This window comes from Lissotriton helveticus, chromosome 2_1 (assembly GCF_964261635.1).
Source record: "Lissotriton helveticus chromosome 2_1, aLisHel1.1, whole genome shotgun sequence".
NCBI lineage: Eukaryota > Metazoa > Chordata > Amphibia > Caudata > Salamandridae > Lissotriton > Lissotriton helveticus.
This window is the reverse complement of record NC_136059.1, coordinates 1,227,703,812-1,227,717,422: the sequence shown is the minus strand read 5'-3', so window position 1 is coordinate 1,227,717,422 and position 13,611 is coordinate 1,227,703,812. Positions and strand designations below refer to the sequence as shown.

Here is a 13,611-nt window from a genome sequence, read left to right as displayed (position 1 = left end):
GAATTCCTCTTGAGGTCTCCTGAAAAACACAGACGACTTCCACACAAAGATAGACAAGTTACTGAACGATTTCCTATGGAGAGGGAAAAGAGCCAGAATAAGCCTGCAGAAACTCAGATTATCAAAGGAACAAGGGGGGCTAAACATAACAAATTTCAAACGATTCCACGTGGCGTGCCTAGCTAGACAGGGACTGCACTGGCTAGACCCAAGACCAGACTACACACCAGCATGGCTAACACTAGAACAGGGGTTGCTAAAAGGTATGAAACCCATCACCCTCCTCACGGCCACCAAACACCCGGCAATCAAAGAAAACCCGGTACTCAGAAACACAAAACGAGCCCTTCTAAAAATTGACAAACTTCTCAACACAAGTATCAAGGGAGGGCCTTTTGAATCTATCTGGCACAACCCATCCTTAAAATACAGGGGTAAGATCCTTGACATGCATGACTGGTATAACCAAAGGATATCCACAGCTAGGGATCTTAAGAACAAGGGTGCTGATGTAACATTCGACACCCTGAAAGGAGAGTACAACTTTAAAAGCGTTGAACTATACAACTTCCTGAAGATAAAAGTCGCTATAAGGAAGGCGAACCTCAACACCCAGACACCCTCGATAATACAGCTGGCAAACAGCCTGAACACGCTAGGACACCAGGTGGCACACCTCTACAAGATCCTAGGCCCCAAAGACACCAAACTAAATGACAAGGTCCTAAACTTCTGGGGAGAGACAGCTGGTCAAGCACTCAGTCAGGAAGCCAAGGCAGAGCTATGGAGGTCCACCAGCAGGAAAAAAGTGACGGCCACGCTGAATCAGACAAAATTCTGGCTGATACACAAGGCATACTGGACACCAGCGCGATTAGCCACAGTGGGCATCAGAGACAGCGACGTGTGCTGGAACTGTGATAGAGAAAGGGGGGATTTAGAACACCTCCTTCTAAAATGCCCCAAAATCAAGGACTTCTGGGGGAAGATCAGAACACTCATCCACGAGATCACAGGCATAGACATACCAACGAACCTCACAAGTCTGGCTCTAGGGTTCACGTCACAGGCAATCACAAAGGCTGAGGACAGAGACCTAATAGATCTCCTGCTAACAGCCGCAGTCAAAGTAGTCCTAACTAACTGGAAGGACACATCAAAGGCGGCTCCACAGGCATGGCTCAACTGGGTCACGTTCCTTAGGGGGGCGGACAACATAACAGCAAAGCACACACCGAAGACGCACAAGCAGTCGACCATGTGGGGATCTCTAGACCACTACCTGTCATCACACAAGCCGCCGTAGGCGTAAAACCTGATACATCTGAAGTCACGGGCTGAAACAGGCTAGCGCCAACAGAGCACCGTGTACATCTCCTACTTAACATCTCCTACTTAACCTATAACCTGGATCTCTCTCTACTGGCCCCCGGGGCGGCGCGGGGAGCAAAATGCTTGGTCACAAACGCCAAGGAACACCAATGGAATGCAATATGGACTATGAGACTACGAGACTTTGGGACTATGAGACTACGAACTGGCGAATGATCTCAAGAGTACGGGAATGCCCCCCCCCCCTTCTTTCCTCTTTTCTCTCTTTTTTTTTTCTCTCTTTTCTTCTTTCCACTCATGTATAAGCCTCTTCCCTGTATGTAAAATTATATTTTTCTATATACAATAAAGAATTTCGGAAATAAAAAAAAAAAGAATACCGTATAAAAGCTTATGGGAAATCACACAGTATGTCCAGTGTTTCAGTCCCCAGTGGCCTTTGACTAGTAAAATTGACTGTGCCCTAAGTGTGTTTTTCCTTCAACAGGGTCCCCTGTCTACACAGCCCCCACCCCTGGCACCATTGCCGTATGTTCTGTGGAGGCTATTTGTACTGTCTTAGTCCTTACCTTCTTTACCTCTCCTAAAGCTGGAGAAAAGTGCTGTGGCACTGTGTTTTTCTTAAGAGTTTCAACCCTCTCATCCATAACTGTGGGTGCTCTCTTTAAATATGCTGCCAGCAGCCTTTCCGTGGGATCCCTAGGCACTAAGCCTGGCATGCTGCTATTCTTTGGGGTATGAGCCAACTCCAGGTCCTGGGCTGCCTAGTTACCCTAACTCAAGAAAGAGTTGATGATTTTAGGTTCCAGTTCAAACATTCATCTACTTATGTTGCGTGGTGTCCTGCACTGTATCAACTTAAGGAGGTCACGTCAGTGTCAGTCAACAGAGGAAGGTGGGAGCAGACTCCCAGCCGCAGCAACCTCCCGGCTCAGGGAGGCCTAGTGGGCTCTTTACAACTTCTGGACACAGTGGAGCATGTTCTAACCTTGGGCCAAAGCTAAGGCTCCGCCGGTGTGGCATAGCCGCGGACTGCAGCAAGGCAGCTTCTCTTCTAGCAATCCGATTGGCTCAAACTAATCAGAAGCTATTCCGTTCAGACAGATTTCAGACATTCCTTCTTAGTCTCCTGACCAATCACCTCATCCGGACTGGCTGTAAACCCCCCAACAGGGCCGTTTCTACCATTAGGCAAGGCTAGGCGGCCGCCTAGGGCGGCAGAAGGGGGAGGGCGGCAAAACGAAACATTTGTGCATGCGCGTAACACAGTCCCAGGGTGCAGAACGCCCCAACCCTTCAGGGCGCAGTGCCCCATTTTGTCAGGGGTAAATGAATATCTGTGTTGTACGGCAGTCAGGGGCCCCTCATCACAATCCGCAGGGAGAAGGGGCTGAGCATTATTTTCTGTCACGCCACTGAACCGAGGCCAGAAAGCGAGAACCATGTGGATTCCGGCGATGTGGACTCTTTTTCTGTTCAATCCGCCTGTGCACCTAGGCATTATGCGGACAGCAGGACACGAGAAAAGTGCTGCATATGTTCTCACATGCTTTCAGTATGTGCTGTACCATGGGCTGCAGTCTGGGGGTCGGAAAAGTGAAAATGGGATACACCGCCCGCCTGCCCCCTCTTCCCATCATCACTCACATTCAAAGGACCTTACTTGGAGCACACATGTATTTTTCCAACCTAGATGGAACGAGTGCCTAAAAACACTACTAGGCTGCCGCCTTACCACGCCACAGGGACTGCTGGAACAGGCCTGGCTCTTAGAAGCCACGTCTCAAGTTTCACAGCACTATATTCCTGTTTCTATTCATGCCTTCCTTTACAGTCCACTGTTGATGTATCATGACGGCAGGTGTACCGTGAGTGCTGCCTGCTCTGTGCAACTTTACAGTTGTTACACTGCCCTCTGCTGGTAGTGTCTGCCACTGTGAACCTGTATTACTGTCTTCTGGCCTCCGTACTCTGGGAATGCTCGTTGCAGCTGTGCTTCCCCCGTTACTGTCACCTGTCCATGTGTTAACATTACTGTCGCCACGGGGGCCCACCAGCTCTTCGGGATATTTAATGCAGATTGAAAACCATGCAGCAGAAACGTGTATATAATATATTGGCACCAAACTCGACAAGTGACGTCCCGGTCTGTTTAATTAAAAAACCCAGAGATCACTTTTAAAACTACAGATGAGATCTCACATGTGGGGGCCTTGTGGTGGGCTCCTGCTTGGAACAAGCTTTTGGAGATGGTTACAGAGCATGAAAAACTGACAAGGAGTTTTTTTCCCAGGCTAAGAAAAAATACATCCAGGTGGCTAAAAGGAAGCACTTGAGTCGTTTGAACGTCACATTATTATTATGCACTTTGAACAAGCATTTGCAATGCACTAGATCTTGCATTTACGCAAGTTTGAGCTATTGGCATTGTAAATGACAATGCCTTTTTTTATGTTTTGGTTTTTAAAACAAATAAAAGGCATCGCCATATGTAAATGTAAATGTGTAAATGTGCTGGATTTGTAAAGCGCACGGCTGCCCGTAAGCGTCCCGGCGCTTGCTTAGGGAACCCGTCCTGGTATTCCCCTGTGAGAAACCCCGGCAGGGTGTCCACAAGGTGAAAGCCAGGCATCCCACCGCGAGGGGCCGTAGTGGAGATTAAGCAAGCTATTGCCCAGAGTCGCAGAGTGTGACCCCGTGAGTTGAGTAGGCACCAGACAGAGCGAGAATTGTCGAGTCCGTGGAATTTTTGAGCCCGAGACCCGCCGAGGCGGGGAATCGAACCCTGGTCCACGGCCGATCTCAGCTTCCGGGTCTGCCGCCTCTAACCACTGAGCCACGCTTCTCCACCATATACAATGCCAATAGCTCAAACTCACGTAAATGCGAGACCTATTGCATTGCAAATGCTTGAGATCACATGAGGTCTTCCACCAGTTAAGTACCAAGAGTCCTGTGTGCCTGGGTTATTATTGTACAGCCGGTACTAGGCCTGCCCCGAAAAAGATTATCCCGGCATTGCTCGATATCTTTGTCTAAGATAAAGCTTGCTCTGCCTGGACAATCTTACCCCATAAACCAGCATACTATGGGTTGGCTTGATTCTGCGTGTATCTGCCTGTGTTGGGTGTGGTTGCAGGTGGTAAAGGGACAGTAGACCTACTGTTCTCCCAACTGAAGCCCATTATATAACTGATGTTAATACCCCTCAGAACAGGGCAATAACTTACATAGCCGCAACAATTGACACAGAGGACTTACTTTAATATGGATTTGACAGTCCAGACTAGATAGAGAGGCACCTAAGCTGGCCTCTATTCCCCAACACCTGGATGACAGGGCGAGATAGTGATGGTATAAAAGGGAGGGGGCAACATTTTTAAATTCTTGCCTAGGGCGGCAAAACACCTAGAAACGGCCCTGCCCCCCAACCCCTCGCATAACTATTGATTCACTTATATTTAACCCACCATTTCTACGTTGTGTCAGTGCGCTGCCACTGATACAGTCAAGAGACATCAGACACACTGGTGCTCCCATTCTCCTATCAGATTCATATCTGTGACCCAGTACAGCCTGCCTGCACTCATTCATATAATGACCCTGGAGAGGAAACACTTAGATCACTTTCAGAGCTCTGTCGGCCCTATTATCTACAAATACGCAACTGACCCTATCCAGGACTCTACAGGAGGACTGAGCCACGCCGTGAGCAATGAGTATCAGCAGTGGCTGTAGCCCATCTCTCTAGTGATGAGTCCCAAGCCTTGTGCACTAAGATTTATCCATTTGTGAAATACGAAATACTACAGAGCCAATGGCCTTAGCCAGGCGAAGAGTAGGGATTCATATTAAATCTCTGAACTTCATGCCGCACAAATGTAAACAGACATAGCCATCTCTCAGTCGCTGCAGTATATGTCTCCTGATGATCCAGAGAAAAATACTCTAGTAAAACCAGGCTCACATACTGAACGTATGCTGTTACTTTGTAATCCTATAAACACACAGGTCTGAAAACGGGATGGGACAGAATAGAAAATTGTTCAGGCAGCAAATAAGTGGCTGGATCACAGCTCTTGTTAACAGTTTTTGCATATAATCAAGGTTCCCTGTTTTCCGTTTTTACTGATTTTTACAGATAAATCCAGACAGAAAACGTTAATTTTGATGTCTCTATTTATTTTTAAATGTGGATAAATACTGAAATTGGGTTGCTTTTTGAGTCATTCTAAATACGGCCTGTCATGACTGCCAGGCCAATAGATGTTTGGATTGATAGATAATGGGGTTAAAAAAGAAAGGAATTTTAATAAAGAGGCTTTAACAGCAGTAGATATGTACAAGGTTGATACTGAAATGTGCATCTTTTCATATAAGTGCACCGATTTATCTTCTGCGGGTGTTCACAGCACTGAAATCTGGCAGACATTCAAGTATGAGTGCATATTTATCGGTTATATAAATGTTGAAATATACTCATTTCAGCTTAATTTTCCCACAAAACCCAAAATAAATATGGATAAATACAGATAAATTTAGCAAAAAATAAATACAGACGGAAATGGCAAAAAAAGAAATACCATAATACTGGAAGCCCTACATATAATTTAACCAAGCCGGCCAGCTCATCAATATCCAGATTTTCTTTACATACTTACATTTGCCACAAAATATGCAAATGGATCTTTAATAGAGGTAATCCTACAAACAACGCTCATGCGGCATCTCACAATACTTGTAGTGTGGGTACAATTGAAAGGTCCTTGTATCCCAGGAGCCTGATCCTTGCATCTCGACATGACTTCGCCCCGGGCCCTGTCTCGGATTCCTCTTCCCTCTACAGCATCTGACAAGTCGATGGGCTCCTTGGTGACATTTCTTCAGCAATTCTCCTCCGCACCCATTCCGAGTCTAATCCAAAACCTGTGCACTGGGGCTTTCCACGGGGCTCACCAATATCACCACTCCGGTTTAATGTATATATATATGGTCCTATTTGCAAAAGAACTGCACAATAATTAGATTTATGTACACCAATAAGACATAGCTACTGGTTCCTCTGAATCCATAAGAAAGCATCCCATTACAAAATGCCTAGCTACTATTTGATGTTGAATGTCAAGTAGTTCCCTAAAACAAAATCCTACTGAGGGAGATTTTCCTTACATGAGTAGATTCTCCACTGTGGAAAGCTACCCTCTGACCCATGTCATTGGCGCCATGCCCCAACAGTGAGCAACATGAAGAATCTAGAAAATTATTAAAAATTCAATTTAAATCAAAGAAAAGCACTTACCTGCAGGTGCTGTAGGGAGTGTGGGTTAGCTATCGGCAGAAGAATACAGACTGTTGACATCTTTTTGAGAGGTACGTTTGAGGCGTGTAAGGTACAACAGTGGAGACGGGGGGTGTAGCTTCCATTGGTGCAGCAGGTGCAGTGGCACCGGGGTCCAGAGGCTTGAGGGGCCTGCTGAACCCTGATTATTGCTGTATTTCACAGTTTGAACGGCAGCCAGTGATGCCATTTATTTGCTTGCACTAGGGCTGATGACACACTGGCCATGCCGCAGAGTAGAGACTTGATTTTTCATTTCAAACTGACAATTTTCCCTCATCGTCGTGTGTCAGCTCCCTTCCCACCCCATCCCGCCATGCCTCACCACTCTTACCTGCAGGGACCGCTCCTGAATAGGAGCCATGCGAATAAGAATAATATTTGTATTCACGTGTCTCTGTGTTTCTGGCTCTCCAAATATCTCTAACGCCCAGAGACTCTACCTTGACCCATCCTTCCTACTAATGTGCAAGTGATTATTTTATTAAAGTCTCCGCTCACAACGACCCGTCCATCCGGAGCCGAGGCAGTACCTTTGGTAAGTTTCATCAAAGTTGGTTCAATCAAGGTCGACAGGACATTATACATTAACCTCCGACTAAGCCTTCCTGTGCAGAGAACTGAATATTAGGGCATATCTCCCCTGCTTGTCTGGTATTGCATCCGAGCACAGCCCCTTCTTGTTATGTTTCAGCATCTGGCCACAATGAACTCTTTTGAAAATTAGAGCTAACATGGTTGTAATCAGCAAATGCAAAGGAGCTTTGATGGAGTCTGAAATAGCACTCCAAATTGTTTTGTTAATGCTCAAAAATACTGTAATAACAGCCTCACTGTGCCCATTCCAGGAACCCTACCATACCTGTGTATCTGTATTACTATACACAGCCAACAGTCATTGTTTTTGTGGTGGTTGTTGGCTGCAGTTTTATTACTCATTACATAGGTCCTCTTTGTACAACTACCCTGGACCCCTTCTCGGGCCGGGGTCATAAATCATTATCATACATTATCACAATTGGTTATCAGTCAGTGTCATTTGGACATCATAAATCATGGGTAATAAATCATCAGGTATCATAAGTCATTCTGTCATCGTTTTGTTGTCATCATCAATCATTGTCATACATCGTGGTCATAAATCATCGGGATGTTATAAATCATTCTGTCACAAATCTGTCATCATTTTGTTGTCATAAATCATTCTACATGGGCATCATAAATCATCAACCATAAATCATCGGCTGGTCGTAAATCAGTGGTTAGTCTTTTGCTCATTTGCATATCCTAGGGTCGTAAACCACCCTGACAGCTTGTAGATTGTTCTTTGTTGTTTTCCACGCCCCTTTGCATGTTGGGGTGTAGCCTTTTCCCGGAGCCAGGCCCAATTCGCTACCTTGCTAGTCTCTCCTGCGCCCTGCCGTCTGTCGGGGGCTGGGCTGCGAGTGCAGTCTCCGTTTGCTACCCCGATTTTTCATCGGGCGTACTCACCCAGCCGTGAGGCATCCGAGAGTGAGTGGCCCTCCTTCTACACACCGCCCTGTCGGTGTGTGTCATAACCAAACCAATAGACCTTTTGTTTCCGCCACGCCGCAAGGGAGGCTTCCGTCTTCCTGCGGCTCCCCCTGCCCTGTGTTGTATCTTGGCGCCTCCGCTGCTCTTTCTGTGGGCCTGCCCCTGCTGTTATGCCGCTCGAGCTCTATGACACCCCTCTCCTGCTGTGTCATCCGGGAGGCTGACATCTGTTTAGAGGGGTTTGATTACACATTGCTTTCAGAGAGATCGTCTGTGTGGTAAGGAAAGCTAAGAACATATTTTATACTTGGCAGAGAAGATATGTGCCCTATGATTGTAGTAACACTTTTCATAATATTCAAACATCTGAGAACTCTATATTAAATAACTACTAATACTCGATGTCTTCATGTTGCACCTGGCACACTGTGAGCTGTATTTCTTTTGTAATAAAGACAACTTTCGTGTTTGCCATTGCACTTGAACTCCTGGCTTTACAGATCCTACAGGCTATGTCGGACTGGTGAATCAAAGTGGGAGATGCCACTTATCTGGTGTCCCTGTACGTCAATGATACAATCTTTTACCTCTCGACGCCGCAGCAGTCTCTTCCATTATGTGGTCCCATCTTACTGAGAATTGTGGCCCCCGCCTTTTCGCAGACCCTTGGGGGCCTCTAACAATTGGGTGGCGGCCGGCATCTAGGCTCCTTCTTATATAAAGCTATTTCGCAGACCAAAGAGCCCCCCATTCCCAGCAAAGGAGGCCTGGAATGGTGACCTCTGGGTATAGCTTGCTTGAAGATGCACGATGGGCTAGAATATGTTTCTTGGTGATAACAATATCTCGTAACACTAGGTTCAAACTTATCTACTTTAATTTCTTGCACCACATCTATGTTATACCTGTGATGCTTCCTAGGAATATCCCTAGTAGACTCTTGGATTGCCCTCGGAGGTACAAACATTTTGGATGCACGTGTCCTCTTGAACGAGTGGGGTGATGCATACACCTGTGGCCCTGGAACCTGTGGTATGCCTGTTGGGAGATGTTCCCTGGCCTAAAGGCCGATAGATGGCTTCTATATTCTGGAATCATTGCTCCTCTTGGCCAAGAGGAGGGTTGCGATCATCTGGATGTGTCAGAGGGGACCGAGTGTGGAGCGTTGGGCAGCAGATGTGGCTGAATGGGCTTTGGCAGAAGGGATTCGCTTGAGGGGCTGTAGGCGCAGTGATAAGACTGAGGAGTATTTGGAGGTGTGGGCCCGTCTCCTTGCCAGGTTTGTGGATCCTGAGGGTTCCCATTCAGCCTCCTCTGATGGGGGGGGTGCTAGATTACAATGGAGACGAATAACTCCAATTCAGTTGAACTCCGGAGCTTCCTGTTAACTGTTCCTGGTTATGTCCTTCAGGGCCGGACTGGCTATAGCGGCACCGGGCAATCCCCAGGTGGGCCGCATGGGTGGGGGCCGGTTTGCTGTCCCTGGAGCCCTTTTTGTTACAGGGCCGTTTTAGCAGCATAGCTGCAAAATCGGCCCTGTAACAAAATCGTCCGAAAACCGGCCCTGGCAAAGAGCGCGGTCGCACCTCCAACTCCCCCCCCCCCCCCTGACTCCTGGTGGGTGCGGCCGAGCACTTTGCCAGGGCCGGTTTTGGTTCCCAGTCCGGCCCGATGTCCTTGTTGTCACTGCTCATACATGTATAAATGTAGTTGGGGATATCTTCAGACAGTACTACTGATTTGCTTTGTTAGCACATGACCTGCCAACCTGCAACACTGTTTTCATGGCTGTTTCTTTCCTTCTTTGTAGTTTTATACATGTCTGTTTTTCACAACATAATACTGACATGTTATGTTCTTTATGCAAAACAGAAATTACTTAAAAAATAAAGACAACTTTAAAAAATACATTAAAAAATCAAAATGTATCTGTGCTTGGTAAAAGAATATTTGTATAATTTATTATCTGACACAAATGTGTTTTGGTCCTGTCTGACCAATGCAGTAAGTGAATTTTGTATGTTTGACACTTTGTAGAGGAGTCATATACGTTCCATCTGGTTCAAACTGATCAGGAGGCTGCTTTTGACAGAATAGAAGTCCCTCAGTATTCATCAATTGTTTTAGGAAGGGAACGAGAGGTTACAATCCAGGTTTGGAGGGAAAGATCCATAACAACGCGGGCATTACCCCGCACTGCTATTACAACGCTGCTATTACACCGCAAGTCGTTACAACGACTTGCACTGTAGGATAGGGAATAGTTTAATTTTCTATCCAACACCTTCCCTACTGTCAACGTGAGCTGGAGTTGGAATAGAAAATTAAACTATTGCACTATCCAGCGCCCCCAAACGCAAGTCGTTGTAATGACTTGCGTTGTAAAAACTGCGTTGTAATGGCATGCGGGGTAAAAGCCCGCGTTGTAATGCCGTACAACCGAAGCGGGCCATGAATCAGGAAGGTGATCTATAATCTGCAGTCCTCAACTCATGAAGATCTTTGTGTAAGCACCGAAGTGTCGATGTTTAAAAATATTAGTCTGCAAATTCAAATTTAAATCATCAAATGTGTGAAAGACGTCAAATAAAGCCAACCACCAGACGTTTTTTGTTATATTACCATATTTGCCAACATTCTGTGATCCCAAAAGGGAGAATTTCCAGGTGTCAACGTGGATAATTAGCACAGTAAAAATATGACCGAAAATCACATCTCATTATCATTGTGCCAACTAACCCTGGGTGTAGTTTGCGAAGTAGCGCTACGCATAGCTACGCGAAGTGCACTTCGCACTACGCGAGCTACGCGTAGCGCTACGCAAACTGTGTAGTGCGCTGTTCACGATAATTGCACAGTGCTGGATGCGTGTCCACACTGTGCAATCATTAAAAACGGCATCTTGTACAGTGCGAGCTGTCTTTTACTGCCGCTCAAGTAGATTTGAACTCGAGCGGCAGCTTTCTCAACACAGACTGGTAGTTTCTCATCGCGAGCGCTCGCGAGCATATGCGAACACTCGCAATGAGAAACCTGACCTCCCTGCATTGAGAAGCTCGCCAGGAGGTTTATTTTCCACGCTCGCGATCGGCAACTGGATGTTGCTGATCGCGAACGAGGAAAAAGTCTCGCCTGGATGTCATATTGCTTGCTCGCCAACTTGACATTGAGGACCGCGAGCAAGCAAAAAATGACCGCTGCACTACGCTACGCTACGCGTGTTTGCACTGTGCTACGTGCAATTCGCATAGTGCGAAGTAGCGCAAACTACGCGAGCGTAACATAGTGCTTTGCCCAGGCTTAGTGCCAACAACAACATCACTGGAAATCACATGACATGAACTCAAATCTTTATCAGAGGGAATACTCATGTGGATTCTGGCCTCGATGACATCACTAAACTTAAATTGCTTGGCATAATTGAGTGGAGCCAGCCTTAATCCTCGTTATTTCAGGTTCTGCACAGTCTTCTGCATTTAACAAGTCTGTCAATGAAAAGGTCAATTTAATTACATCTTGACCTGTTTTTTCCTCTTCAGGGAGACACCGGTGGACCTCTGGCTTGTAACTCTACATCTGCAAAGCTATGGGAAGTCCATGGAATTATGAGTTTCTCAACATCCAATTGCCTGGCGGATACCAAACCACCCGTCTTCACACGAGTATCTGCCTACAGAGACTGGATTGAAGACAAAATTAAAAGGTTTACTTTTGAAAACCAGGGCCCATAATCTCCGAAGAACATGCTAACCCGAGAAAATGGAATATCTTAAAGAATTATCTGAATGACTTTGATCATAAAAAAACCCTCACTCATTGGAAATTAAGTCCTTAATTTAGTGAGGTTGTGTTCTGCCACACACAGTAGATCACAGGATGCTGCAAAATTGCCCTCCTCAACCCCTTTGCTGCACCCTTGCTCTCCTCAAACACCCTACCCACAGGCTTATGTTACTTGGTCCAGCCCCCCCATCTCTGTCCCCACTATTGCTTGAAGTAATTGTCCCATGTCGACCATACCCCCCCCCCCCCATCATCTCTTGTGGAGTTGTAACTCCTCCACCCAGTTCCTTGACCCAATTGTACAAAACTCATTGTTTCATATCTCGGCTTATACTATATAAATCCACATAAACTGGCAAACAACATGTTCCGTGCAACTTGTCTTGAAGGATACATGATGCAGACTCGTGTTAGAGTCCTTGTCCAGTGGACTACATGAAGTGTGCATATCTACCTAACATAGTTCCTAAGTCACATTTATTTAATGGCAATTATTTTTTTTTATTTATAAACATAATTAATGTCATTGCCAAAAGACAGAGTAAACGAAATTATAGTAGTGTGGCAGTGTTTACGCTCAATGATACTCAGCGAGAGATGCAATGTGGATTGTAACCCAAATTTCTGAAGTCTGTAAAAAAAATTCTGGGATGATAGTGCCCTATAAGTAACTTATTTACTAAGGCAAACGTATTGAAAAAATGTGATAGCTTTAAGAACCAAGTGAACCTATGCCTTTTGTAGTATTTACTATCTGCCCAATCAACAGCCTTCTTTGTTATTGGGACGACATGTAGCTGCCACAAGAATGAGTGCTGTTCATTGGATGTGTGAAATTTCCCAAAGACATGTTATTTCAGGTAAAACTGAACGATAAGCAGGAGGCTCGTGACAGTCCTTGAAACCATGGTCTAAAAATGAAGCTGTCAATCTCAAAACGTTACTTTCTCTCCGTGAATTAAAGATATTAAAAATATAAGTGGTGACTGAGATTAATATGGTGTATGTTTAATTATGATTTACCTGGACATGGAAAAGGGAGACATGGAGAAAGATCAAATTGAAAGGGATATATTTTGATCCACCGACTGACAAGAAAAGATAGGATAACGGTGTCCTCAGGTTATGGTTACCAGACCTTACCCTCTATACACATGGGCTTCAAGAAGGGTATGTCGAAAACAATATTGCATTTTAGCTTCACAATGTTTCAAATGTGTGCACGGGGGGGGATACAATAAGACACAAATAAAGTCATCATAGAATCTATTCAGCGGAGTGAAGCTTGGATACATTTCAGAGCCTGCAGCAAATGGCCGACCTCAAGGAACACAGGTTGTTTACAAGCCACTTACGCCGCCAGTGCAAAACTTTTAATATGAGAAAAAGTGACGTACGGGCGGCGCTTGTAAATAAGCCCCCCAGTTCTTTAGATGTATTGGACTCAAAAGCTGAAAAATGAAAATAGTATTTAAATACGCGCATTGGAATGAAGTGACACACCGGCGGCGCAAGGGGGTTGTAAATAAGCACCTGGGTGCGTATCTGAGAAACATTCTAATGGTGTGTTCGAAGAACTGGATTCCTGTGCAATGGCCATGCTGCACGCAAGGGACGTCTGTTGCTGGTCGTGTAAAACTGTA

At 45.7% G+C, this 13,611-nt stretch overlaps 1 protein-coding gene across 1 annotated transcript in view; it reads left to right on the top strand.

Moving 5' to 3' along the window:
• The window catches only part of LOC144818575 (ovochymase-2-like), a 482,736-nt gene extending 469,772 nt beyond the window's left edge, over window positions 1-12,964 (top strand). Inside the window, exon 25 of the mRNA XM_078676114.1 lies at window positions 11,725-12,964. Coding sequence (XP_078532240.1) covers window positions 11,725-11,916 — 192 coding nt within the window. The 3' untranslated portion in view covers window positions 11,917-12,964. The remainder of the gene's footprint in view (window positions 1-11,724) is intronic.
• Window positions 12,965-13,611: the final 647 nt, after the last annotated feature.